At 37.3% G+C, this 27,426-nt stretch overlaps 1 protein-coding gene across 1 annotated transcript in view; it reads right to left on the bottom strand.

Moving 5' to 3' along the window:
- The window catches only part of CDC40 (cell division cycle 40), a 36,529-nt gene that overhangs the window by 4,494 nt on the left and 4,609 nt on the right, over nucleotides 1-27,426 (bottom strand). The window contains exons 2-12 of the mRNA XM_064707874.1: nucleotides 23,591-23,677; nucleotides 22,220-22,349; nucleotides 13,241-13,324; nucleotides 11,182-11,321; nucleotides 10,478-10,574; nucleotides 8,691-8,830; nucleotides 7,054-7,128; nucleotides 6,435-6,480; nucleotides 4,979-5,080; nucleotides 3,638-3,753; nucleotides 3,421-3,554 (exon numbers count right to left, since the gene is read on the bottom strand). Coding sequence (XP_064563944.1) covers nucleotides 3,421-3,554; nucleotides 3,638-3,753; nucleotides 4,979-5,080; nucleotides 6,435-6,480; nucleotides 7,054-7,128; nucleotides 8,691-8,830; nucleotides 10,478-10,574; nucleotides 11,182-11,321; nucleotides 13,241-13,324; nucleotides 22,220-22,349; nucleotides 23,591-23,677 — 1,151 coding nt within the window. The remainder of the gene's footprint in view (nucleotides 1-3,420; nucleotides 3,555-3,637; nucleotides 3,754-4,978; nucleotides 5,081-6,434; nucleotides 6,481-7,053; nucleotides 7,129-8,690; nucleotides 8,831-10,477; nucleotides 10,575-11,181; nucleotides 11,322-13,240; nucleotides 13,325-22,219; nucleotides 22,350-23,590; nucleotides 23,678-27,426) is intronic.

Genomic DNA, 27,426 nt, shown 5'->3' with positions numbered 1-27,426 from the left:
TCAGGAAGGGACACAAATGCTCCTGTGAGTTAAAATCATCTACTCCTCAGAATAAGAAAGGCAACCCACTTAATACACTCCATGGATAAAAGCATGCAGTTTAGGCCAGGGATAACCAGCTTCCAAACAGACAGACCTAAGATGGCAATTGGGCAGCAAATCAGTGAAGATTCCATATAATCTCTGAGGCTGATCCACACAACAGCACAGGAAGGGCAGCCCCTGTGCCACACCCTCCCCAAACCATTTCCAGCTCCACTTGCAACAGGACACAAGGTTATTGCTGCAGCAAGGCCAGGCCCTGATCCACGCCCACCACCCAGCACTCCTGCAGACCAACAACCTTCTGGTAAAGCCAATCCCACTGGAAGCCCCGTTAAAGTCTCATCACAGAAGATGCATCTCCAATACTGAATTGCTCTGCAGTCAGAAATTTAAATGCAGCATCGGTTGTTTTGCTTCTCCTTTTACAAATGAAGGCAGGCTCACCTGCTAGAATTTATTCACGACAGCTCTGCTTTATGTTGATACCCACCAGGCACACTTAGGACAGCAGCAAGATATGCTGCATTAAATTATTAGGCAGAATAAAGAGAAGCATTTGTTTCACATTTCCTTCCAGTCAAATTGCTAAATAAGTAATGTCAGCTTGCTGCCTTAAAAAAATTACCAACACAGATGCTATTATGGTTGTCCAACTTCAAAACTCATGTGACACGTTTGTTTTTTGTGACAAATATTTAAAATTTAAATATTTTAAAGTCCTTTCCCCACTTCATAGCATTGCAAAGGCCAACAAGTTTTAAATATCAGAAATTCTATCTCCTAGCCAAGATTTAGAAGCGTTTTACTCTTGGGTTTTGATACAACTTCTTCCCCAGGCAAGAGACAGAAAAATCTTTTTAACAAAAGAAGGAAAAGAAGCAAGCCAACCCAAACCCTCAGTACAGCCCAATCCAGTTTTGGGACTTAAACATAGTGAAGATGTTCATCAGGAGACTGCATTATCTCTACCAGGAGTCATGGTGAAAAGACCCACTGAGGGGCACAGATTTACAGAGATGACAAGCCTCCAAAACCTGTCAGCATAATAACTTCATTGCCACTGCACAGTTCTTGCTTTGCTGGCTGACCCAGAGGTAAAAAGAACTAACAGCCTCCAAAGTTAAATGCTCACATCATTTCAGTGCTTACCCAAGCAGGATCAGATGCATACAAGGCAAAGACAAAATAATATTTTGCATTTCTAGAAGAGAGAACGCAGTATACAATACCCATGCCAACTTTAACATCTCAATCACATGAAATGCAAAAGCAGGCAAATTTTCAAGTACTTCCATTAATATTCCTAAATAAACTATGTAATCTACAAGAGTGTGTACTATACTTGAAATCTGAACTTTCAGCAACTAACCAACTGCAATTCTACGTACAGCCCCATGATATCTTTGCACAGGATGGATTCTTGGGAAAGGAGATTTAAGTTCTCAGGAGTTCCTCACTCTAAAGTCAGACATGCCATCCCATTACCCATCTCTGGCCAAGTCAAAGTGTTTACAAAACACTACAGAATTCCTCTAGACAACTGAAATGAAGCAATTAGACTAACTTCTAATTACTAGCTTTTAAGGCCATATTCAGGTCATAGTTACTTCCACTTTTTTTCTGTAGGATACTGAAGAAACATTGTGCTGAAGAACATACTGAAGAAAAGTGCCAAAAGGTGCAGCAACCAAATCACTGCTAAGTAGCAAATAATTTTTCTTACTAACTTAGGAAAAGGATTTGAGAAATAATTTGCCAAGGTCATTTCTGAACTCCAAAATCTTTCATAACGAATGTGTTAACTTAGTTTTAAGGCATTTTAAAAATCTGAGTCTTGAAATTACAGAAACATGCTTACAGACCAATTAGCATATATCATGGTAGGTTGTGGGGAAAGGTTTTCAAGTCATGCCCAGGAAGATGGCATTACACTTGCTCTTTATAAAACCAAAGAATTTCCCAACAACTGCATTACAGAATATTGCATGGAGTCGAGTTTCCTATCATTTCAACAAGGGAGCCCTTTCTTCAGTGTACAAAACACTATTACATGTTTTTTTTCCTCAGAAGAAAAAAACTTCTGCTACTGGAACAATCAGGTTGCGATGTTCCCATGCCAGAACCTTTTTGCCTTTCCTGCTTTTCTCCACAGACTGACTAAATCCACCCACTTCACTATTTATTTCAGCCACCACACAAAGCTCATAAAACAAGGGCAATCCAATCTCAAGGAAATAACAGATTTGTGCAAACGAGATCATCCTCCCACTCAAAGAGGAGACATTCCTTAGCAGACATGGTATTGTAAAGATTTTTCTTTAAGGAGCTCAGTAAATCCATGGGTCTGCTTATGCAGTACTGAACAGAGGCTTTCTTGGAGCAGCATATGGTGACAGCATTTTATGTCTAGCCTCAGCCTGGGTTCCCAGACTTTGGTCATTCCTACTGCTACTGGCAATGATTGCAGACGATCACAGACAAGCTGAGGATTTAGCTGCCTGCTTGGGGAACATTCCAATACCACAGATTGGAGTCTCTTGTCTAAGCTACAGGAAAAAAAAAAAAGCAAGCAGCTAGGAAGAAACTGATTAGTCAGAGAACTGTCAAACTAGATTCTGCATTATGCAACAGTTTTGCATGTGTGAACAGCAAAAGGAAATGAATACCTCAAGATATGGGACTGATTATTTCAAAAATAAATTCTCAAATCCCAAAGAAATCTTAGAAGTTCTAAGTTCAAGATCTTAGTACCTAGAACTTTGTGAAAAACATTTCAGATAGGAGTGATCTGTTTTCTCTGCAGGTTAAATATAAAAAACTGGAAGCCATTTCAAATATTTTGTATTATTTTTTCTTGGACAGACTCTTCCTGTTGTCATCTATTGTATTCATACTGTGTGTACCAATTACTGCCAAAAAGCCTAACAGAAAACTAACAGAAAACCAGAATAAAGCTACACTAAACTAGTTACTTCAAACATGGGCCAAGTATCATATAATACCATGGACATCCAAGTTCAAAGCATTCAAAACCAATACACACTAATTGTAATAGGGCAGACATTGCTTTAAGAGTTAATTTAAAGACTAATACACCCTTGGGGAAAGGGGAGAGAACAAAGACCACTGACAGAGTGCACTGTGCAGAGAGATAGGGCTGTCTTATGTTTTCTTTGGGGAAGAGGAAATCAATGAAGTGTCTCAAGCATTAAGTCAGAACAGTGTTTTGAAGCTTTTCCTGAGCTAGCTAGAACTCAGTACACTCCAGTGGCCTACGTGCTATGTGTACTTCTAAAAATGAACTCTCTTCTCAGTTTGCTCACAATATACTTTAAGGTAAAATTTTTGAGGCAAAATTCAAAATTTTAGACTTACCATTCCCAGACTCTTAAACTCTTGTCATCAGATGTACTCACAAACCTTCTATTTTCATCCACAAACACAATGGTGTTCACAGCTCCCAAATGCCTATCGTATTCCTGCACAATCTCACCACTTCGAATATCCCACTACAATTAAAAAAGTCAGAATAAGAACCTGGTTTTTACTAAATACCAGTACTCTTAGAGAAATAAATATTGAGTAGACATACCTGTACAATTTTCTTATCTGACATCCCCGCAACAAAGAGATTTTGTTTATCTTCATCAGGATTGAACTTGACACAATAAGGAACCTTCCTGTTGGTGAATCTTGAAATACATTGCCCTGCAACAGAAAACCCATTTGTAGTGTATCAGGTTGGAAGTGCTGTGGGCTGATTGGTTGTTTGCAGATACTGAAAAAAACACTTTACTAAGAGCAGACAACACTTCTTTTAATGTCATTGAGAGAAATAGATGGCAGAATTTGCCCTGCTCTTTGATTAGACCATCTTTCAGATTTGTATGCATGCACCTGCATAAACATGCACACACACAAACTGCTCTGTAAGTTTGTTACAGCTTCCCAAACAACACAACTGCTTGGTATCCTGTACGCCACCAGGACATAACAGAACTTAAGGACAGGTTCACAAGGATATCACAAGCTGACCACTGTTTTTGCAAAACATATCTCCTTAGGATCAGAGGACTTCTCAACACGATATACAAATGTGGGCAAGAATTCAAGACTAACCTCAGAAAAGGTTAACAGTAATCCAATTGCAAAATAAAGCCCTGTCCTCTCCTCTTAGCTTCAGCCACAAATACCCTCATAACTCCTTATCCATAACTAACAGGAGACGTGTTAATCCAAAAGCTTTGTCTAAAGAACTGAGCTCAGACTCAAGTTCAGACTCAACACTGGAGAATTAGACTTACACCTTTCTGTCTGTGTAAGATTAGATTTCTGTTAACCCAGAAAGCTACCAACTTTTTCAAACATGGGAACTTTCTGTCTTAGGAAGAGACCCAGGTTTAAAAGAATACTGACAAAATCTATCCTGTATTTTTTTTAAAAAAACTATTTGTGGCAGAATGTTACAGAGCATCTCCCAGGTATGAGAGCATCAGACCTACCCTTCAACTCTCTATACCAGCAGGTCACCACCTGTTCTTATTTGGAGTGCTCTTAAGGTTAAGCAAAAGACTAAGTGAGATAATTTCTCTAAATTAAGCATATTTAGGTGTAAAGAGTAATTTCATGCCTGTAAATGTAAACATTCAATTTGACAAGAGGTCTTTTTGCTAAAAATTGTTCTAGCATTACAAACAACTATTGAACTTCTCAAATTCAAAGCCATATGAAATACAGGTAGTGTCAGTTGCACCATTGCAGATAACAACAAAACATGTGAAAAAAGACGAATTATCCTGCAATGAAAGCCTAAACAGTGAACAACAAGACAATAGGAAGGACAACTGGAAACAACCTGAATGTTGAGATATCTTTGCAGTCACTATTAATTAAAACCAGTATCAAATAGCAGCACCTACAAACAGAAGCCTACCTGTTTCAGTGTCCCAGAGTTTTAGATAGCGGTCATATGCAGCACTAAGGAACTGAGTGCCTGCATTGTTAAAACAAATGTCTCGGACAGCTTTACTGTGTCCTACAAAACAGAAAAAATGCAATGGTAGACTTCTATCCATTCATACTTAGAATTAATTAAAAAAACCAAATTCATATTACTCAAAGGCTCTAACAATGCAAAGAGATGAAGAAAAATCACTTAAATGACTTATTGAAGTTCTTAATGAGAAGTAGTAAAGAATAATTCAAGTGAGAAAGAAAAAGTAACTCCTAAAGAATAGTGAGAATAAAACATCATAACACCCTCACACCTCTAAAATACTGGAGAAACAAAAGCACTGCATAGAAACAACTTGATAAACAAGTATAAACTTGTATAAATTGATACACAAGCAGAACTTCAGAAGAAATTTAAACGACTCTAATAAATGGCAACATCTAATGAAAAAGAGGAGAGACAAACACTACATGAGGCTAATCTAATGGAGAAACATTTAAAATTAGAAAGCAGGTAGAAAATATGGGAAATATTAGATCAGAAAATTAAGAATGCTTTCATCTGATGTTAATCTTGTTACCCCTCAACCTCAACGCTTTTATGTGACCACCACCTCAGACTTGCAGGTTTTTTTTAGTTTAAATATTGACACAGTAATTGAAATATAGCAAAATGGTAGGCAAATCTGGTTGATAATAAGAATCTTTTGAGAAAAACAGTCACACTATTCAAAAAGAGCAGTCTATTGAGAGAGAACCTTTTTTGAGCCATCATCTTTGCCACACTGCTGTCATCAGAAATAATAGGTGAAAAAAGACTTCTTTCTTGTTACTCAACATATATTCACTCAGTGTTCTAGAAATGTTCCTATTTCAATAGGAGAATCAGCTACTTTTGTTCTGCATTCAAGGTTGCTAAGAAGTTTGTATTTCTCTCTCTCTCTCAGATATCTGCTTTAAAAAGCACCTGTTACATGAACAAAGACTGCACCTGAACCTAAAAAAGATTTCCCATGCTTTTGCACTAAAAACTCGGCACAGATGGAATGACCTATTTAAGGAGGGATTAGACCATGAGACACCCTCACCGGTCAAGTACAGAGGGTTGCTGTTTTCAACATGAAGATTGGGCAACTTCATGTCAAAATTTTGCCTTAGAAAAGAAGTCTTGCATAAAGTATTCATGACTGTAGGACACTAATGTCTTGTTTTAAGGGTTGTAAGGTGTTACACATCAACATTAAATTGCTTGGAATAATGACAAAGTTCTTAACAAAACATGCATGTTTTTCAGTCCTTACTGCCAAGATCATTCCAAACAGCCATGGGCTTGGATGCACACAAGTCCTCTCTATGACAAATTAATAAGCTAACCTAAACCATATTCTTCCAGGAAGTTGTTTTAGACATAAATGAGTTTTAAAAAAATCAATTACCAATAAATGTTCGTAGACATCTTCGATCACCATATACTTCCCACAGCTAGGAAAAAAAGGATGGGGGGGAAATATGTCAATTGTTAAACAACAATGATGCTGAAATTAAGTGCCAACATATGTCAAACATCTTTTAAGTAATTAATTACTAACATATACCATGTACTGATTAAGCACAATCTATCCAGAAATTCACTAGAATGCTGTCATCTTCCTGTCAGCAAAATTCCCTTAGAATAACTAAAACTCCCATACTATATTCCAACTTTATTGACTTAAAGTTTTGCTACTAAAAAAACCCCAAAAACCCCAAAACATCAGCTTTCTGTTGATATATGCTGGACTGAAGTGAGATTAGTTCACACCACAAACGCTTCAGTAAAAGATTTCAGCAGAGACCTATTGTTAGTTGTAAAACTAGGCGTCGCAGAAAATAAATTAATACAACAACAAAGGCAATAATGTGAGAAACTTGTGACCTACTAAATGCTATTAAAAACAACTAACATTATTCTAACACAGACAAAGGTATTTGGTAGAAGTATGTTTATGTATCCTAAAATGCACTGTCTTCCAGGATGGTAGAAAATGTATTAATGAAAACCGAAAAATAACTCACCTTAATTTTGCAATCCATAGAGCAAGACAACATTATATGCCCAGACAGAGGAAACAATCTGACTGCACTGACACCCTGTAAATAAGAACATAAGTTAACAGTAAGTGGATAATCAGAAGTTTGTTCAGTTCATTTGCCCTCTTTTCCAAGCAAAAAGCTAAAGCTTATCTTCATAAAATATACAGATACTGTACCTAGAAAAGAAATAACCTGCCCACATTCCATTTTAGAAACAGTGATGTATTTTGAACAAATGCTATTGGGAAAAAAAGTTGTTTCACTTTAATGGTTGCATATATAACCTCCTTCAACATCCACACCATTACTGTAGCAAACACAGCAAATAAATACAAACTGGGAATTAAAGGAACTGTCTCTGCATAACAAGCCTTTTTAGATGGGGCAGGTATGGAATTTTTCAAAAAAATGAAACAAAACTTTTGGCCAGCTCAATTTCTTACATATAGTACCAACGCTTTCTACCCACTGAGCTGAGATTTCCTGGGCACAGCATCTTCACAGCTGTTTGTATTCCAGGTACTCCTTTCTGGGAAGCCCAAAGAACCCCCAAGTACTCGTGGTTTTAATGTCCCTCCTTTCCATTTCATGTTGATTACTCCATTCATATGCCATCCAGTTCCTCCCTCCCACCTCTGGTTGGAGCTGGGTACTTTATCTTCCCTATTATGGTCTACTTATATCCCCCAGCTTTTCTAAATTTGTCAGCCCATTTTTCTTTTGCCTCTCTCATCGATATCATTATTCACCTTGTTTGAAGGAAAAAGCCATTTTACATATGAGTCTGGTGTAATAGGATAAAAGGCAGAGGAGGGACTAGAGCTTTGGGGAGGAGGTGTTATTCTGGCAAGCCCTGATAGTTGCAACTATAAGCTCGTTGATGCAGCAATCATTTAAGAAAAGCTCAGAAATGTGACTCAACTGAAAAAAAGGGTAAAGGCCAAAACCATTCCCTGTGTCCTCCTTTCTCCCATCTTCCAAATATTATTAAGGTGATGTCCATTGCAAGGCAGAATATTCCCCTCAAATCAGTGGCAACAGAAGCAGCAAATTGAGTATATACTGTACTACCCTGAGCAGTGAAACACTTTTCTAACACCAGAAGCGTGTATATTGTTTTGGTATCTGACACAAGAAGGAACTGTGGATTTTAAGCAGCATCAAAGAAAATCCTTACCAAGACACACCTCTCAAAGGTATTAGCTATATTTGGGAAACCTGTAATCACCAAACCTATGTAACTTTACCCAAGTTTGATACAAAATAGCCTTTAAGTACTCTTACTACAAAAAACCCTCAAACCCCAAACATTCTTAGGAATCTCTAGAATCAGCTTTATTGTCATTCACATTGCAGTTTCAGAAATAACTTCAAATCCCCCCAAAGTCACTGAACAATACTTTACCCTTTAAGGCAGGAAGTCAAAAAGTATATGCAGCTAGACAACTGCAGTGGAACACGCAAACACCTTGAGCATGTAACTCAACTAATTACATGCAGAGTATGGTAAAGAGGAAAATACTCTTTCCTTCTACTGACTTTTCAGTTTTATAGAAATTACTAGCTGCAGACCACAAATTAAATGGGTTGTTATGCTCTATGCTCACAAAGATTCCTACCTTTGTATGCCCAGACCACACATGGATTTGTTTCTTTGGAAGATAGCACTTCTCAGGTGGTACTGTAGAACGGAGATTGACCCCAACATCTTGAGGGACATGAAGATAAGATCTCCCCTGATAGTCATACATTTCTTTAACTGAAAAGGTAAACAGAGAATTCTGAGAATCCATATTTTAAGAGGTTGTAATCTTTGAAAGGCTTAATAACTCACACAATTACAGTTTTCTCAACATAGCTGCTCTGCTGTAGAGCAAGAGGTGAGAGAGGGGGTATAAGAAAAACCAGCTTCCTCATACAGATGGAGAATCTTATTTGACATCAGTTATACTCAAATTATGTCAATTCAGCAAAGTCTGCTTGGAACCTTACAATCCAAACATGAAGACAATCTTTCTCTTACCCATTTTACTCATCATCAAACAGCAAGAGAGTTCCCCTGACCAAAAAGACTTCGCTTACACTAACGCTACATAGATTAAACTGTGCAACTCTAACCCTGACATTTGCCTGCAACTCACATTCTGGCCAACTCTGTGCTGGGTCAGTCATATCAACAGAATTGCAAATCAAGGAAAAAAGGATTCATTTGGCCAGCATGAACCAATATTGGTCAGCAGCAGCCAACAACTGCTCTTTAGCTAGATTTAAGAAGCAATTGGACAGTCAGAAACACAGGGATGCATTGTGCAGGAAATGGATTATTTCAGAGTAGACGTATGTTGGGTAGTCATGACAATAAACTGTGCACTGATTAAATAAATTTCTCAGTGTCTGCAATGTTGTTATGGCAGTTTTGGTTGTACTCTTGCACAGTATCCATGCATACACACATCTTCAAAATGGAGTATTTCTGGAATGTTTGCATGTGAGATCACAGTTTATATGGCAAGGTCTTTCACTGTGAAATTTCAGGTAGAGAGCATGAAAACTTGGATACAAAATAATTAGCCCATAGGAGGCTCAGTGGCTAAAATTTCATGTTTGTTATGTTCACTGCTATAAATACCATCATGATCTACTACACATAAACAGAACAATGTTCTAATGCCAGCAATGCTTTTCTCACAGCCACCACTTCTTCCTCAATGCACATTAGAAAGGATGCTCACAGCTCCTGTGTGTGAGCGTGGCTGTAGAAACTGGCACACAAAGGGAGACCCTGTCTACCAAACTATCCACACCAAGCAGTGCTACACAGGGCTGTTTTGTAAGCACACAGTTGAAGTAACAGCTTTAAAAAATTACTGAATTCTACTTAATTACCAAACCATTTTCTTTGAAGGTACCACATACTAGGGTAATTAATTGATACACAATTATTCATAATATGACAGCAAGAACATTTACGTTAAAAATTGAGGAAGTGTAAAGTCCAAGTAATTTTCTAAATTGTTCATAAACCATAACTCAGAGCACTACCTGCTGATGAAAATACTGACACATAAAACTACAATAATTCTGAAGCTGAAACTAAGCCAAATCCATAACTTCAATATGTTTGCTCTGTGAAACAGAAAAGAGATACATGCATCTAATAACACTGAAAATAAATAAAACCAGTACCCTGAAAAATTATATTTCCACACTGCTCTTCACAGTACGAAGTGGAATTAGTCCAAGTTTATCTCTTTCCCTGTCCTTTATGCTTTTGCCTCTGAGTGCTGTTATCTCCAATACAGAAACATCAACGTGCTGAGGCTGTCTGCCATCCTCACTAATTAACACAGCAGGCAAGAAAACACAGTGAGCTAGAAATTGAGAACAGCCAGGAAGATGCCATTACCATGTAATATAGTCTTCTCCTCTCCAGGTTTATCATCTTCTAGTTTTCCTCTCTTCTGCCTCTTAGCTGTTATTTCATCCAACTCCTTCTGCTCTTCCTGGAAAAAAATAAAATATGATCTCTTAAAAAGTCAGCATTCAGAATCACATCACAAAATCCAGAACTGTACTATTGTTTACTCACTATTAAGAAGACATTTATTTGCTAAACAAGATTAGAAATATTTCTAAGCATCAATAAAGAGAATACCCCTATCAAAACCATAAAGGCTTGGAAAGCTATGTACACTGAAAAGAACAAAGATATTTTTAGTCACAGACTAAAGCTAAGCACTGACTGGACAAGAAGGATATCTGTTGGTTGGATGGTTCAGGGTGTGTGCATTTGTGTGTGTGATATTGGGCGTTTACATTTGCCATTTTTTTTCAAAAGAAGTTTTATTTTCACTTTTTTTTTCCCCTCAAGCTGTTTCTTTTAATCAGACTACACATAGATTGAATCAATTTTATTTCCAAAAAGTGTTCCAAATAATTGAATGCAGAATATCTGGAACACCTGATTTGGATATGTCACCCAAAATATTTCTAATTACCCCAAAGCATAGCATGGATCTGGCTTGGACAAGCACTAGTGCAGCTGGATCTCTGTTGAAACCACTGCCATGTACTGACAATTTGTATCCATTTTGTTAAAGCAGGACTTACTTCTGATGGTTTGGCTACTTCTTTTTCATCAACATACTTCGCCCATGGTCCCAGAAACCCATCAATATTAGATGCATCATTCTCCTTGAATTTCTTCCTCTTTTCAATTTTCCTCTGTCCTGTTTCAAATACTGTTAAACCTGAAGAAGGAAACAATACACTGACTAACTGCTAACACAGAATACATCAGAGGTTACACCATAGTCAGTTTAGAAGAAAAAGCCACCACCACTGCTCCTTTCAATATAAAGGACAACATGGAAAAAGTATTTGATCAAAATTGGCCAAAGCACTGCTCACTTCTCCAGCTATGAACACCGCTAACTATGTGCGGTAACAGAGTAACACTTTAACGGAGTATCCTTGCTTGTTAGAATATTTAACCAGGCATGTACCATAAATTTTTAACAGTAAGTCTGCAGATTGCATGAATACATAAATTTCATGATTTAAATAGTGTAGTCTTTGAAAGTAAAATCTTCCTGGCTTGTGATCCCTCTGAACCCCCTCAGTTTGAAAAAAACCAGCCCCGAAATAAGACAAGTGCTCCAAAACCCCAACCCCAACTGTGTATTTTAGAAAATTTAATTTAGAAAAAAATAATAGAATTATAGAATGGTTTGGCTTGAAAGTGACCTTTAATGGCCACCTACTCCAACCACCTCGCAATAAGCTTCAACAAGATCAGTTTGCTCAGAGCCCTGTCCAACCTGAATTTGAATGTTTCGAGGGATAAGGCTCCCACTACCTGTCTGGGCAACTTGCTCTAGTATTTCACCAACCACATTGTAAAAAATTTCTTCCTTATGATGTAGTTTGAATCTGTCCTCTTTTAGCTTAAAATCATTACCCTCGTCCTATTGCTACAGGCCCTCTTAAAAAGTCAGTCACTATTGACAGTCATCTCCTCCAACCACTATCACCTTCTTTCATAGAAATACTAGCTTTTCACAAATATTGCACAGAATTTCATGTATCAAAACCACTATACAACATGGATATGGGAGGGGAAAAATCCTGTAGGTAATTATTTTAACATATTTTAAGTTTTCCAAGGTTGTATATACAATTATGTTCAATTTTCAAAAAGTGTTTTTCTGCAGCAGCAGTAATACTCATCTAGTACAAAAGAGACAAAAGAAGCTTTATACAAACAAGGGAAAAATAGAAAATGTAAAAAGTTAAGTGGTGATCAGAAGGAATCACATTAATCAAGGGTTTTCTTAAAATGAAGTATGAAATTCCATTATGAAAAGGGTTTTTTTAAAATGGTTTAATCTTAGTCATTTCCTTCTTTGGAAGGAAAGACTGAAATAAGCTTGGATATATTCTGAGGAAAAGGACACAGAAATAAAGATCCTTTGTATACCCTTGTGAATAGGATATTTGAAAAAGGCATGCAAGGGAAAGCATAACCATGACATTTACACAGGTACAGTTTTCCAATGCAAACGAGTCCCTTTGAGTGTTAAATATCTTGTATCAAAGTATAAATTACAAAGCCCATGCCTCTGGTATCAATCCTCCCAGTGGCATGCCGTGCTGTTACCATTTGGCAACCTTCCAGTGGTTTTTCTTTTCCAAATAACCCAAAGAGCTTAACTTTGCTAAGCAGAGATAACATGCAGCTCCCAACAGGAGTGCCAGAGGTTGCACACAGAGTGATCAGTTTGCTCCTGAGGAGCAGCTTTGGTGATTAGCTCAACAGACAGGTATCCTAATGCAGACACATGACAATGTTAGCTTAGACAGAATTTAGGAGAACCAAAAAGCTGTTTCAAATTGTACTGATAAATTGTATTCATGCAATGGCACATTACAAATCCTATTCTGAAATTTGTCATGACAACCTGAATCATTTGCTACTTCAAGAAAACAAAACACTCCAATATCTCTCTTCCCCCTCTGCATTAAAATTGCAACACGTTTCTTCTTTATTGTGTTCTTGGACATGGGTAAGTCTCACATAATACCTTCCTTTGCTAATACCCATTAGTAAAGAAGCAATGAAAACAATTTAAAGATGCAAGTAATTTATACAAGATTCTGAATTTATTACCTTGATTTTTTTCAGCTTCTTCTACAGAACCAATATATTTGGTAGCAGCTTCAGGGTTATCTACCGAGGGATCTAATGCATAACCTGGAACAAGAGGAAAAAAATACTGTTATTTCAAGCTTTTCAGTTTTGTACAACTTTTACTACTCTGTCCCTCTGCAAATTCTTTCCTGTTTACTCTGAACGAGCTGGGGATGACGAAGGATTGAAACTTTGGAATCCCATTAACTTGTCACTTGGCCTGAGTATAAAGACTACTCTGAGGTAGCACCATGAGGCCCTCGAGTACATACTGCTATCAGAATTCTTACATTTGCACAGCACAGAGAAATACAGAAATGTAACAGGCAACAGTTACCAACATAAGATACATAAGATACAAAGGGTGGGTAATCACAAGAAGCCAAGTAACAGAATCTGGTGGGCAAGGACCCCAGGATGCCCCTGCTCCGAGCGAGGTCAACGCTGAATTCAGGCCAGTGTGCTGCAATGCAAACAGATTCTGAAATGCCATGGCAACCTCTTCTTGTAGTAGCATAGCATAAGAAACAGACTAGCTCAAAATCTTATGTCAGTGCACTCAATGTTAAGTGGATGCTGCTTTAGACCAGGACACTGCTCCTCGGTTTGCAAAGCCAGTGAGTCACGTGGGAAGCATTCAGTGGTTGCTGCATCCACAGAGCCCTCTGGCTTCAGGAGCAGCCTTCTGCCCTGCCCACTACTTCTGCTGGGTCAGAGACTGTCAGCTCTGGCAGCCCTGGGGTGGCAGCAGCTGGGAGGCAGAGGACAGAGATGGGGGGAAAATAAATGAAGTTTTCTGGGGCTTTGGGTGTATTCTGTCTCCCAGAGCAAAAGTAACTTAATCCTCCTCCTGCCACAACTGGGAAAGCTTCAACTTGAAAGGAGTTGTTTTAACTAATGCGGATGGTATCAGAAGCAGCAGTCATGGACTTTAATTTTTAAAAGAATTAAATAGTCACATCTTCATTTCCTGATGACAGCTGTTGAGCCTCAATAAAAACAAAACAGATCCAAACAACTCCATCCACAACAAAATCAGCTGCATTTAGTCTTATAAATAATTTATAAAATGGACAATCATTTCATAGCTATTCAGGATATTTACAATTTTCATACATATAGCCAACTTTTTTTCTCCATTTCTCCTGAAGTGGATAACATGATCTTATAAGATGACAAATGAATTCATTTGGTTTCCAAGGAACAGGTGGTGCACTGAACACTTACTGACCACCATGGTTTATTTTTTTTGGGAAAGGCTGCACCCTGGTGGACATAATCACAATTTTTATTAAATACTAAAGTGACAAAATGTCTCTTGAGGAGTCAATGAGCATTCCTCTCTATCACGGATGGGAAAAAAAAAAGATAAAGAAAGATATTAAACCACCAGTAAAACACATGTAATGAATTAAATTCTACAGCATCTAATTCCTGTATTTTTGTAGATTCACAGAGGCAATCATGAGCAGAGGGAGATTATCTAGTTTACTCTGGAGACCAATGGCTCATAAATGCACATACAAACACATACAAGCTGGGAACCTATCAACACCATTGCAACAGCCAAAGGAGATTGTCTCCCCAAACATTTTTCAGAAAGACTACTCTCCTAGAACATGGTCCAGTTAATTTCCTTTTGGATGCTGGGAAAAAAAGTACTATTGAAATTAGTGGAAGTGTCATTCCAAGAACACAGCAGGTATTCCCAATCCAAATGGAGCACTCCACCTGCCAACCAGCCCTGTAGTTTCAAACCTGGTAAAACCCAGCTGTAGAACAATATATGTCCAGATGATCCATGAATACAATATAGGAAGAGAAATACATGCCAATGTCTTCTTACCAAATATACATTCCCACTATTCCTCCGTTAAACAATAAAATAATTTATTCTAGGCTTTTAGTAGGATTTACTTCTATGGATAACCAAACTGAGCCAACACTGCAATCAGACTTCCCCTAATTTAGCTGCCTGCTTTTACTAAGCCACTATTTCAATGAGCTCCCTTCCAAGCTATAAGGTTTCTGCTAACAGTAGAGAGATATTACTTTGGATTGCTGTCAAAATCAATACAGTGGTTTACTTGTCCTCCAACTGTATTGACACCATCTCTGGGACTCTATTTGCTTGGTACTTGTAAAAGAGGGACAGTATTCCCATGAATAGGGCCCCTGGGCCAAGCACAGCTTCCCGTGGAAGTGGAGACTTACAGTTGGGTTGAATTTGGTCCAGCATCATTCTCATAGAAAAGCTCTGAACAATTTCTACTTTCTAGTGGATATGTGAAAGGAATATTTTCCTTCTGGCTGGGACTCCTAAATGCAGCTGCAAAAGACAGCTTGCTTTTATCCTACTCAGCTGGTATCCCACATAGTGTGCCCTGACTTCTGTGGCTCCTTCAGTTTTTGTTAGGAGGCAGATATTTCCCACAGCATTTTAGCAACGAAAGACAATTCCACCTACATCCATAATTTTAGTGCATCTGAAAATGGTTGGTTAAGTAATTAGACTTTGATGTGCATTCCAGAAAGACAGCTCATTAAAGCCTGTTTACACCTCACTGTGCAATGCAGCACACAGAGACCCAAAGTAGTTCAGGTATGAGGAAAAATACAGCTGGACTAACCCACACTGCACTGGCATTTCTACAGAATCAAAGTAATCAGAGAATAAAGTGCCTACAATTTCTAACAGGTAATAAGTGACTGTAGGTGCTGCATGTAACATGAGTAGATTAAAAAAAAAAATCACAAGTGTTATTTCCAAGGCAGTTATTTTAGGCTCTTAAAATATCAGTGTTAGTGATGACATAATCCTGCTATAACCAAGTTACTGAATACTCAGAAAGAGCTTTGAGATTCATTAGACTTCAATAGAAGACTATTTCTTATTAAAAAGGACATTATCTTGTGAAGAAGAGATTTAAAAATACCAAATGTTGCATGAGTGAAGCAGTCCACTGTTAGGATGAGCACTGATGCTCAAATAGCTACGAAATGGCTAAAATATTCATGAACAATTTATGTGCGGCATGTAAAAAATAATCTGTAATTCTTCTTCTGAAAATGTCTATGTGCTCATATATTGACTTTTTATCAGTACTCAAAAGGGAATTTTCAAGAAAAGAGACTCCTTCAGCTGAGAGCACAGATACAGAAGAATAAACATGTGCTGTATGTTAGGATTTCCTAGACTTTTTTGATGTGCTCCAAGGAATACAACATTGCAAAAATAATGCTAGTTAAGCATTTTAAATCATAATGTCTTGTGAAGGGGAATTTTATTTTCTTGATAGTTGGAATTAAAATAAGAAGACTGCCTTACATCAATGGAATAAACTAGGGTATATCACCTAGGACTGCAGATGCAAAACTGGTTACCAATTAAAAAAGTCAGACTCCCACAGAGCAATTATTAATGGTTTTCCATTAAACTAGGACAGGACCTTTCACAAGATCATAAAATGCCTACTTGGACTATTTTATTCAATGTTTATTATGGATTATGCCATCAGTATACTCCTTTCAGGTAGCTGTAAAGGGCAATAAGGTGTCCCCCACAGGATTCTTTTTTTTCCAAGCTGAACAGTCTCAGCTCTCTCAGTCACTGCAGATTTTAACCCTAATGTGGAAAACATCTCCAGTGCCTGTGACAACTTCAGTTTCCCTAACTCCTGGAATAAAGGGAACCTTACTGAGATTGGTATGTCTCATTTAAATTAAAAAGCAAATGGCACTGAGGAGGCTGAGAGAGTACTTTCTGATAAAATATCTGAGGTACTTAAAGAACACCTAAAGAAATATAATACTTTAAAAAATACTTAAAGAAAAGTAAGCAATTTGCAATGACACACAATCTTTAGAAACCCAAGGAAAAGGCAGCACAGAAATCTGAAATCCCAGGTAATAGGGACACTAATAATCACAGAATCCTATTCAAACTGAAGGCAGGGAAATGGAAAACCCAAGCACACATGCAAAACAACAGAGGCTAAAAGTAATACATTGGAACATATTGTTTTAAAATAATAAACTAACATAATTGGTAGGACAGTACTGACATAATTGGACATAGAATATATGCTTTACCAGGCAGAAAGAATACAGAAAAGATGGTCATGCCAGTGGGGAAAAACATGCTCTGCTCTATGCCATAGAAAGCTTAAAGACAAATCAGATTAACAAGCTAATAGTGTTAATGAGCATTAAATGATCCTGCGGACTGAAATTTCAGGTCTAAGTAGTGGCGAGTAGAGTTGCCAGAAGTCCCAGAGTGACCATTAAGACAGAAAATGCAGTAACCATGAGAGATTAAACAACAGGTGCCAGGAAAAGAAGCACAGTAATAATGATGTATTTTAGTCATCTCCTTGCAGCAGACTGCACAAATCTCACACCAAGATGTGATAATTTTTACACAATGTACTTGTACCATGAAGCAGTCATGCCAGAGATTCACATGAAAAAAAGCCAGTTTAGCAGTACAGGAAACTTGATTGTAAGATATTCTTTCTAAGGACACACATTTTGTAAGATATTCTTTCTAAGGACACACATTTTAACAATGACCATAATGGGGTATAAAATGAACATTGTTGGCAAAGCAAAGGAAGATTGAAAAACATTTATGACAATAATTTTAATCTCAAAATAGGAGGGCTATATTAAGAAAAGATTTCTAAAAGGAACAGAAAGTAACCACCAAAGGGTAAAGCCTTTTTCAAATGCAGGGGCACTTCAAAGACACCATACAGGAGAAAAAAACCCTCATGCCTGCTAGCTAATAAAACACAACTTTAAAGCAACCAGAGGAAGCGAGCACTGCCGAACAGCATGTTAAGAGAAAATATTAGAAATAAGAAACTATTCTTCAAAGAGTTGAAGTTGCATCCAGATGTGGAAAATACAAAGATCAAACTCCAGCAGACAAAGTAAACACTACACTAAGGCAGCCTGCCTCCAAAAGTGAGGGAAATCGTATAGGATATAAAAACTAACACTTGTCCTTCATCAAAGCTGGCAGGCACAGAAAGTGCACCCAACAATGTATAGGCCAACTGATGCTCAAGGACTGAGAAGAGCATCTGTCAGGGTTGTATTAAACACATGTTGATTCTAGTGGACTCCTGGGCCAGAATCTTGCTTTATGGGCAACATGATGCTGAATCTACCTCCACATGAAATGCCAGGAAACTACAGAGTCAAATAAGTGGTAACAAAACACCAGGATCAGAGGCAGTCACCCAAGAGATCTAAAGCCAAATCACAGTGCAGGTACTCTTGCCTAATATCACCTCAGTATGGCAGAAAAGGAATGTATCAAATACAATGCTGTCTTTCAAAGGACATTTCAGAGGAGATATGGAGAACTACAGATCAACCTGCCAGACATTTGTACTGTTAGAAGATTCAAGGAGTAGAAACTACAATAAAGAAAATGAGTATGCACTTGGATGAGCATTCTATATTGCAGGAGAACAGACACCACAGTTTTCTCTACAGGTACATCACAATGAGAAAATCTCCACAATATTTCTGAGGTGACAATCCTGTGAATGAGCCAAGCTTAGTTGATCTTGGATACCTTTACAAAACCAAGTTAGACTGATTACAGGGTGCCTCAATGATATTTTAAAAACCCACAGGGTTTTATGTGGTCAATTGATGAAAAGTTATTAAAACACTGTCTAGAATAAATGGTTGGTTTGCACAGCACAGGAAAGTTGCTGGTGGATTCATGCTCAGGCCCATGACATCCAACATATTGATAAATGATGTGGAAAAATGGAGCAAGTAGCTTAGAGTAAGTTACTCACAGAACAAATTCACAGTGAGAATAACACGTAACTGCTGTGCACAGCTTTGCTTTCCATCTTAGGAGCAATACAGTGGAACTAGAAGGGACACAGAAGAGAGACAAGGACAGCCATAGGCATGAAAAGGCTGCCACTGAGGAACAAGAAGATTGATCAGATCTATCCAGGTGGGAAAAAAAAGGAGACTGAGAAGAAGCTATGGCCAAGATCTATAAAATAAGAAATCACACAGAAATGGTGAATAAGAAATGATTGCTCATTTCATTTTCCAGGATAAGAAACATGGGGATATGAAGCCAAACTAGAAAGCTGTTAAGTGCCACAAGTTCAGAACAGAGATACTTCCTCACATAAGGAGCTGCTAAGTTGCAGAGCTGCCTGAAAGAGGTTACTGTACAAAGAAAAATTATATGGGTTCAAGAAGCAGCTGGAAACGTTTGTCAAAAAGAAAAAACAGAAAACCCCCAACAAGTTGTCTGAAAATTAATAAATATACAAGCATTGCCCTTGGCTGACAGACTATGTATTGAAAAGAAGTATTCAGGTGTATCACTATTTTCTTGCTTCCTTCTTCTGCTCCTCACTAGATACCCACTGCTGGCCACTTGTCCAATGGAATAAAGGGCTGGAAGGATCCTCAATCAATGACAGCATGGATGTTCTCAATGATGCTATCCAAGCAACATAAGAAAAATGTAGTTTTAAGAGTAAATATTTACTGCACAAAAAGTGGGTAAGAAAGACTAGTTGCCAAAAAATACTTGGGTTTTGTTTGTGATTAATATACAAGTTTCTCAATGAATATGTATAACCTTTCAGGATTATATATATTATAAAGCTGGCTTTTTTTTTGGTGAAAGACACTGAGACAGTTGAGCTGTTTTGGACACATGATCTCATTTACTACACTTGTCCCTCATTAACAGTCACTGCTTATCTATTTGCCAGCCTTTGCAGATTTGTTTGAGACCTTCTGCCTTAGTGCAATGGTGCTAAACAGAGTAATAGAGACCAGAAGTCTCAAGATCTGCAGCTTTTAAAAGAGAGGTTTACTCCTGCTCCTCTAATAGGTTATGAATCAGTCTTAAAAAGATTCATGGCTTGGGGATATGCCTATCAATTTTACTTGCATTTCTATACTTCCTGTTTTCTGAGAAGATATTTATTGCATCCTTCCAAATGGAAAAACAAGGTATTGAAAGTGTTAATAGATAACTTTCTGACAGCTTAAAGGAGTGCTGTTTTTAACAGATCTACTGAGCCAGAATATCATGCTCACTTCCTGCATCTCCTAGCTTGAACTTCAGCTTCTCAGTGCTGGCTTTTGCTGTTTAAATTGCCTGTATCTCAGCCTATTCCTAGTTCCATTGTCACTATATCCAGATCATTATCTGTTGAACATTTCTAGAAAGCTGAATGATAGCTGCACAGTTGCCAGTGTTACAAGGTCTAAAAATACATTTTTATACTCACTTTTAATGCAGCTTTCAAGACAGTTGCTATACAGTGATAACATAACGAATAGAAGTAGTTTTGGAGTAGACTTGTGAGCTTTATCTTTCTCCAAATGAAACTTTTCAAATAAAAAACCCCAAATGAAACACTACATGTCTACAGGCACTTTTTCTCAGTATCTATTTTACATATACAAAAATGTTACATTTAATTTCAACCCACAAAATGTTACATTTAATTTCACAGAAAAATCTAATCTGTCTATTCAGATCTTGAATAGAGGCTCCTACTTGTATTGTCTGTCAAGATCTAATATCAAAATTACAGTCAAGTAAGTTAAAATTATGCTATGAAACTAGATATCCATTTCTTAATATTGTCATTTTGGTTATAGTCCACATCCTAACAACTCAGTGAAAAGTACTGATTAGCTAAAACTATGTAAGAGGAAAACTCTGTCAGTAATATATTTCAATTTTCAACATTTACAAGAAAGCTTCTAATAAAACTCAAGTACAAAGAAAAATTGAGTGTGGGATAGTCTCTCATGTGAGGCATTTTCTTCCACTGTAATAGGCAGTTACCACAGATGTTAGCAACCAAGTCCCAATCTCATGCATCACAGAATGCAGTAGGTGAATTCAGGCATGCATAAAGCCCTAATGAAATTAAGGATACTTGTTCAGGAAGGTGATTTTTGAGGCAAAACAGTTTGCAAGAAGTAGTATTTTGAATGTAAATATGAATAAAGAAAGACGCAAATCTGTTGGGCAAAAAGTTGAGTGCTGTGACATTTTAAGTTAACACAGGAAGTATCAGATCTTGTCTAATAAACTGAATTTCAAGTATATAAAGGATACTTCATCTGAACAAGCACTTGCAATCAAACTTAAAACAGAAATGAAAGCTTACCATGAAACACAGGAAAAAAAGTAACCACTGTTATATGTAAACATATGGCAGCTTTGCTCTTTCAAATGTGTGTGAAAGAGTGTTTAGAATCCACAGTCTATCCCTATTTTTCCTATCTAAAAAAAAAAATAAAAATTCTAGCAATTCATAAAAAGCCTGTTTGAATCTCAAGCTTCCCCAAGACTGAAATGTTTTATTTTTCAAGTGCCACTATTTACAAGGGAAAATGTTATCCAACATCAGAAAGCAATTACTACACTGACCACCAAGACAGTTCTTTGGGTCTGTTTTAGTAATGCGTTCCCATCCTCTACAAACCTGGTTCATTCAGTTTGGATCAAGGGGCAACCACTGAAAAAGCTGACAACTCAGTAAGGCTTCCTTATGGCTTAGAGGGAGTCAGAATCACATGAAATGAAGGAATCTATTTGCATAACAGATCTACAGTTAGTCATATGAGAAGTGTGAAATTTTGATTTGTGTTTTATACACTTGGTGCAACTAATGGAAGGATTAATTAAGAGGGGCTTGCTAGGAAATCATACACTGGATTACAGTTCAAAACAGAATTACAAAATGAATTTTCCCAAATAAATACTATCATCTCTATTCATATGGATTCTCATTCAAAAGCCTTTCCCCATTTTATTAATTCTGACAAAAAGCAATTTACAGAAGTTACAGTCCTATTAATAGTTCCATCAAGACCATCATGATTTTTCCAACCTGGGTATGATAAAGATGGAGGTGAATTCCACTGTTAAGGACTTACCATAGGTTGCAAATGTTCTTCTTTGTTGTTCAAACATGAAATCATTGATGTGAGCTGGTTCTGCATATCCAGAAAGCATGTTTCTAGGTGCAGCCATTTGCTGAGTCCTAAATGGGTTTTCTGGTCCAAACTTCATCAAAAATGTTAAAACAAGGTGGAGCAGAATTAGTAATTTGTTATTTTTGTGTATTTACTTTTTCAGAAAAAAAAACACAGAAAAAAAGAAACCTGTCTTTCAAAAATGGCAATGCAAAATCACTTCAACTTTAAATTTCTTACTGAATAAGCTTCTTCATCTGTTATTTCACACAGTAATCACACAGCTGTTGAGAACAGTTGATTTCAGGATTGAACTTTCTAGCACAGAGCTCAGGTTGATATGAGCTACTTGACTTGTTGATACTTGGCAGAACCAACACGGACCCTCACTCACTACGGGACCAGCACAAGCATTCAGAAGACAAAACCCAAGGCTGTCCCACAGCAGGTCTCCCTAACTAAAACATTTACACACAGCAGCACTGAAGCAAGTTAAAAACAGTACTTTTGTTCACACACACCCATGGCTTTGATATGTTGCAAACTGGCTTATGAAAAGGCCAATTTATGTGGTTCCTCAAAAGGTTTTCTAAACATAAAGCATAACTAATGTAGAAATTTGAGACTGATGCAGTATTTATCTACCTAGAAGGCTAACTCCCGGTCAAAGAGAAGAAAAACTGTACAAAGAAGTTAAATATGGAAAAAAGTTAAATGCCTGAACAGCTATTTTTATCTTTCAGATAGCCTGTCAGTTATAACAAAATGGAAAGTGGTTCACATGGCACCAGGCAGTCTAAATTCAGTCTTAAATGGTTTTTCACCATATAAATTTAGCATAGCTCAAGTTACTAAAATTCTTAATATTGATGTGAATAATTAAACTGAAAGTACTTTGATTTTAATGTTAAATCCTCCTCTTAAAAGTCTTATATCTGCAAGTCTTACAAATGTTAATTTTGCCCTAATGAGCACAATGAATAAATAGCAAAAATGTGAAAAGAGTAAAGGACCACTTCAATGCAGTTCATGTTTAACTCAACATCTTTATAATGCTATTTTCCCAGCTTAATTTTTAATTTTCATAGCCATAATTCTGATAAACATGTTAAGACTCTTCTTAGAAGAGCTTTATGCAGAATATTAAAATTCAAGCACTAAAAATACCAACACACTTCTGTAGAATCTATTTTTTAGTTTGCTCAAACTATACTCCAAAAAGCAGCAAGCATCCAAGGAAGTTGTCTTATAGGAAAGTCACACAAAATTTATGCAGCCTCTTTCCTTTAAGCCAAAGACATTTCTGCTTTAAAAACCAACACTGCTTCTTACCTCAGGTGCAAACATGGTTTCATAAGTGGGATTGTATTGAACTTCCTTGATAGCAGGATCAAGGTGGACTCCTGTTTCCACATCTTCCTGAAATAAAACAGGCATATTAATAACCCACTCTTCACACACAGACATTTAAATATATGACATTACCTTGTCTCAGTCCAAATTAGGCCTGTAGTACAAGTTGACACTTCCAGCATTATGAAAGAGTACCTTGGCCAAAGTTTCTATTTTACAAAAATACTGATTGCAAAACCAATGTCAGGTGATCACGGAGAAACTTGTCTAAAACACTTGAAGATTTTTGCATGTGAAAAATTATTTTATATAATAATTTTTATTTTTATTTTTATTTAAAGATTTCATGCACACATTTTAAAAACAGCAGCAAGATGGAAGGAAAGCCTTTTTTAGTATGTTTGAAAACCAGACTTGTAAAGAAGAACCAATTAAAATGGTCACAAATTTAATATAAAGTTATCAAGGTAGAACTCTACAAAAGGTAGAAGGCAGAAATCACAAGTAACTACTCGGAAAGTTGCAAAGAAAAAAATTACATATCAACATTACATACAAACATTAATTATAACAATGACTTTCACAGAATCCAATAATCCCATATTTCCAAAAGGTACATTTTTATACAGAACGGTGTAAATGTAATTCAGCTTTAGTACTTAAACACATTTGCAAGCCTGTTGTGACAAAAATTTAACTTGATAGATGAAGAGACAAGAAAGAAGGATTAACCAAAAGAAGAACTTCAAGCAACTCACAGGGAAAAATTCAGAAGGGCACGTGCAGTTGAAATAGAAGACAGAGAAGAAAGAAAATGGCTGACAAGGTAGCAGTGCCCAAAAAGACCTGGTTTCAGAGCTTTATGAGGGCTCTTTCACATCATCAGAACCCCTTCCCTCATCAAGACCTCAGTTAATGAAGAATATTTTGCAGAATTATTACTGCCATTGCTTCCTGTATCTTTATTCTAGACAAGCAGCAATTGAAAAGGACTCAGAATGTGCTAATATACTGACAAAATCCCTAGTAATCATACTGAAAAAGGTATCTTAGCATCACTGCTTGGTCAGTGCTTACCTACAACAGGATCCCAAAGCATTTGTGACTTACAAAAGAAAGTGGCACAACAAAGAACCAGATTTTAGCGGTTGCTTCATTAACAGAAAATTATCTCAAATAAACTCAATCTTGTTTTACATTATAGTATCTCAAAAGAACTAAATGGCACATCCTTAACTTGTTAAATATTGTTAGCTATTCTCTGACATAAGAGAATAGCTAGCAAAACCAAAAGAAGCTTTTTCTCTCCCCAGTTCAACAGCAGGTCAATTACAAATTTGCTCATGCATACAAGATTTAAAGATTTTAAAACCTGGTTTTCTAGAACACAGAAAAGAAAAACAGTACCTAAAGATCTTTGGCTTGTTACCTGATTATATTTCATTAAAACTGCTCAGCAAAGGAAAATAAAAGAATGTCCAAAAAAACTCAAAACAAAACAAAAACATTACATCAGCTAATTGTTTTTCTACTAAGGCCACTGTCTCAGTAGAATTGTCAAGTCCAACCATAAAGCTTTGCTCTCACCACATAATCAATTATTTTAACAGGCAGGTCCAGCCACTGCAATGATCTTGTCTGAACCCTCAGCACTACCAGTTCTCAGCCTGACCTCATTTTTCTCATCACACCACCCTTCCAATTCACTGGGCTTGGATGTCAGCACCTACTGGTACATTCACAGCCCCAGTTCCATACACCATGAACCTGCCTGCAAACAGCACAGCAGGCCTAATCCTGTCACTCACACATCCCCAGTTAGAACATGAGCACACCAAAACCACTTCCTAACCTGTGTTACATAAAAAATTACACTTCCTTTCACTGCTCCATGTCATGAGGACATTTTCACAGACAGCTTTTTCAAGTCACATCATACAGCTTACTCTTCCAGCTACACCTCACATCTTGTCCACAAAACCAAACATTTGAGAAAATAAAAATTAATATGATTGATAGTAAGGCAAAGTTTATCTGATTGGTAGTTAGTGACATTTAAACAGTAATAAGCTTACTGGAAATTAGGACAGTTTTTTCTCCTGCTCTTTAATCTGAAAAAGCAAAAAAAAAAATAACTCCAGATTTGCAAAAATGCCAAGAATTTTTCAGTTCTGCTATTTTTCCTCCTCTTTTCTTCCTGTGAAGTTCTATTATATGCGGCTTGGTAATTGAGAAAAGAAACAGATTGTGCCATAAAAGCTGATCCTCTGCTGGAGGATTACAGCAATTCTGGTTCTACTCTGCTGCTGGTGGAACAGTGCTGAGTCACTTGAAAGCCACACAATATGTTCACTCCTAGACCACCACAGGCACATTCTTTCTGTGTGAAAACCACCGAGCCTTGAAATTGAAGCACATGTTATATTTATAAGAGCTCTGCTCCTCAAGACCTCCAGTCTTATTCACGTTTTCATGTATTGGGGCATCAAATGACAATCTCATAACCATTATGTGCTTCACCAGCATGTTATCTTCTCATTGGCTTTCAACTGTGCAAAAATTTGAATGTGGTCCAACTACCCACTCTATTTTCTCAGTATTTTTAAAAAATGAAATCTTGATAGGAATATAAAGTATTGACACAACATGCTGCCAAGTGTTTGTCCATGGCAAGAGTTCAAATTGCAGCAGACAAATTATCCTTTGGTCAACATCTGGTAAGTGCCCTTTTGTACAGCATTATGAGACTCTAGAAGGTAGCAGAAACATGAAAAATATTAACTAGCCCATCATTCATTTCACTAATTGCCAAGCTATCTGCATTGGCATATTTTGGTTGTGACTTTATTATTTTCTTTTCCAGATGAGAGGAAAAGAATTCATTGGCAACCTCTGCACGTGGTGAAAATCTCTGGGTACAACTGCATGCATTGCCAGCAGACCATTTCAGCAGAACTCATCTAAGACCCAGAAAGCAAGAAAAGGTAATATAGGTCTCACAACACTGTCCCTTTATGCTGGCAACAGCCTTAACTGCATGCATTTGCCACAGCTGCAGCTGACAGGGAAGGGATCACAGGAGCAGCAGTCTGGCAGAGCTGTGACTGAGATAAGGTAATCTAAGAGATCACCTCTCTGCTGTGCTGGAGCTTTTCCTTTGGTCACAGGAAGGATTTATCTAAAAGCCTACGGTGAGCAATCCCTCATGTAGCTTATGTGCCAAGTGTGACACGAGTGGCTCTGTGGGATGGGAGATAGTTAAGCTGAAAGAGGAGGGCATCTGTGATTCCAGGGAAGGGCTAAGTATAACTCCAGATCACTTCCACTCTCCAAGGCACAGGAACCATTAAAAAATGGGTCAAAAAGCCCTCAAACAGATACAGTGTTCCTTTGGAGAAAGTGAAAAGTTCAGCTGTATGACTGGCAGAAAAGCAGCTGGTGTTTGCTGCCAACTCAGAAATTTTATTACTATGAGCTTTATGGCATGCTGTAGTATCACTAAAGGGCTGTACACCCCACATAACCCGGAACCAAAGCATTAAGGTTTTAGGAAGTTACATTTTACTGGCTATCTTGAAAAACATAATAGAAAGGAGCTGCAAACTTAGCTCTATGTGTCACCTCTCTGCTTTTCTCAGCACTTGTAACAAGCACCCAACTGAAATACAGTGCCTACATTGAGCACCACATGTCAGGTATGAAAAAACCCCCATGACTGAAGGCCTAAGAAAATAAGACCTCAATAGAAAAAGTGAGAAACCTAATGCAGCAGATTATACAAGTTTGCACAAATAAGGACAATCAAAAACTGAAAA

This window comes from Zonotrichia leucophrys, chromosome 3 (genome assembly GCF_028769735.1).
Source record: "Zonotrichia leucophrys gambelii isolate GWCS_2022_RI chromosome 3, RI_Zleu_2.0, whole genome shotgun sequence".
NCBI classification, from domain to species: Eukaryota; Metazoa; Chordata; class Aves; order Passeriformes; family Passerellidae; genus Zonotrichia; species Zonotrichia leucophrys.
This window is presented reverse-complemented; position numbering and strand designations above follow the sequence as displayed.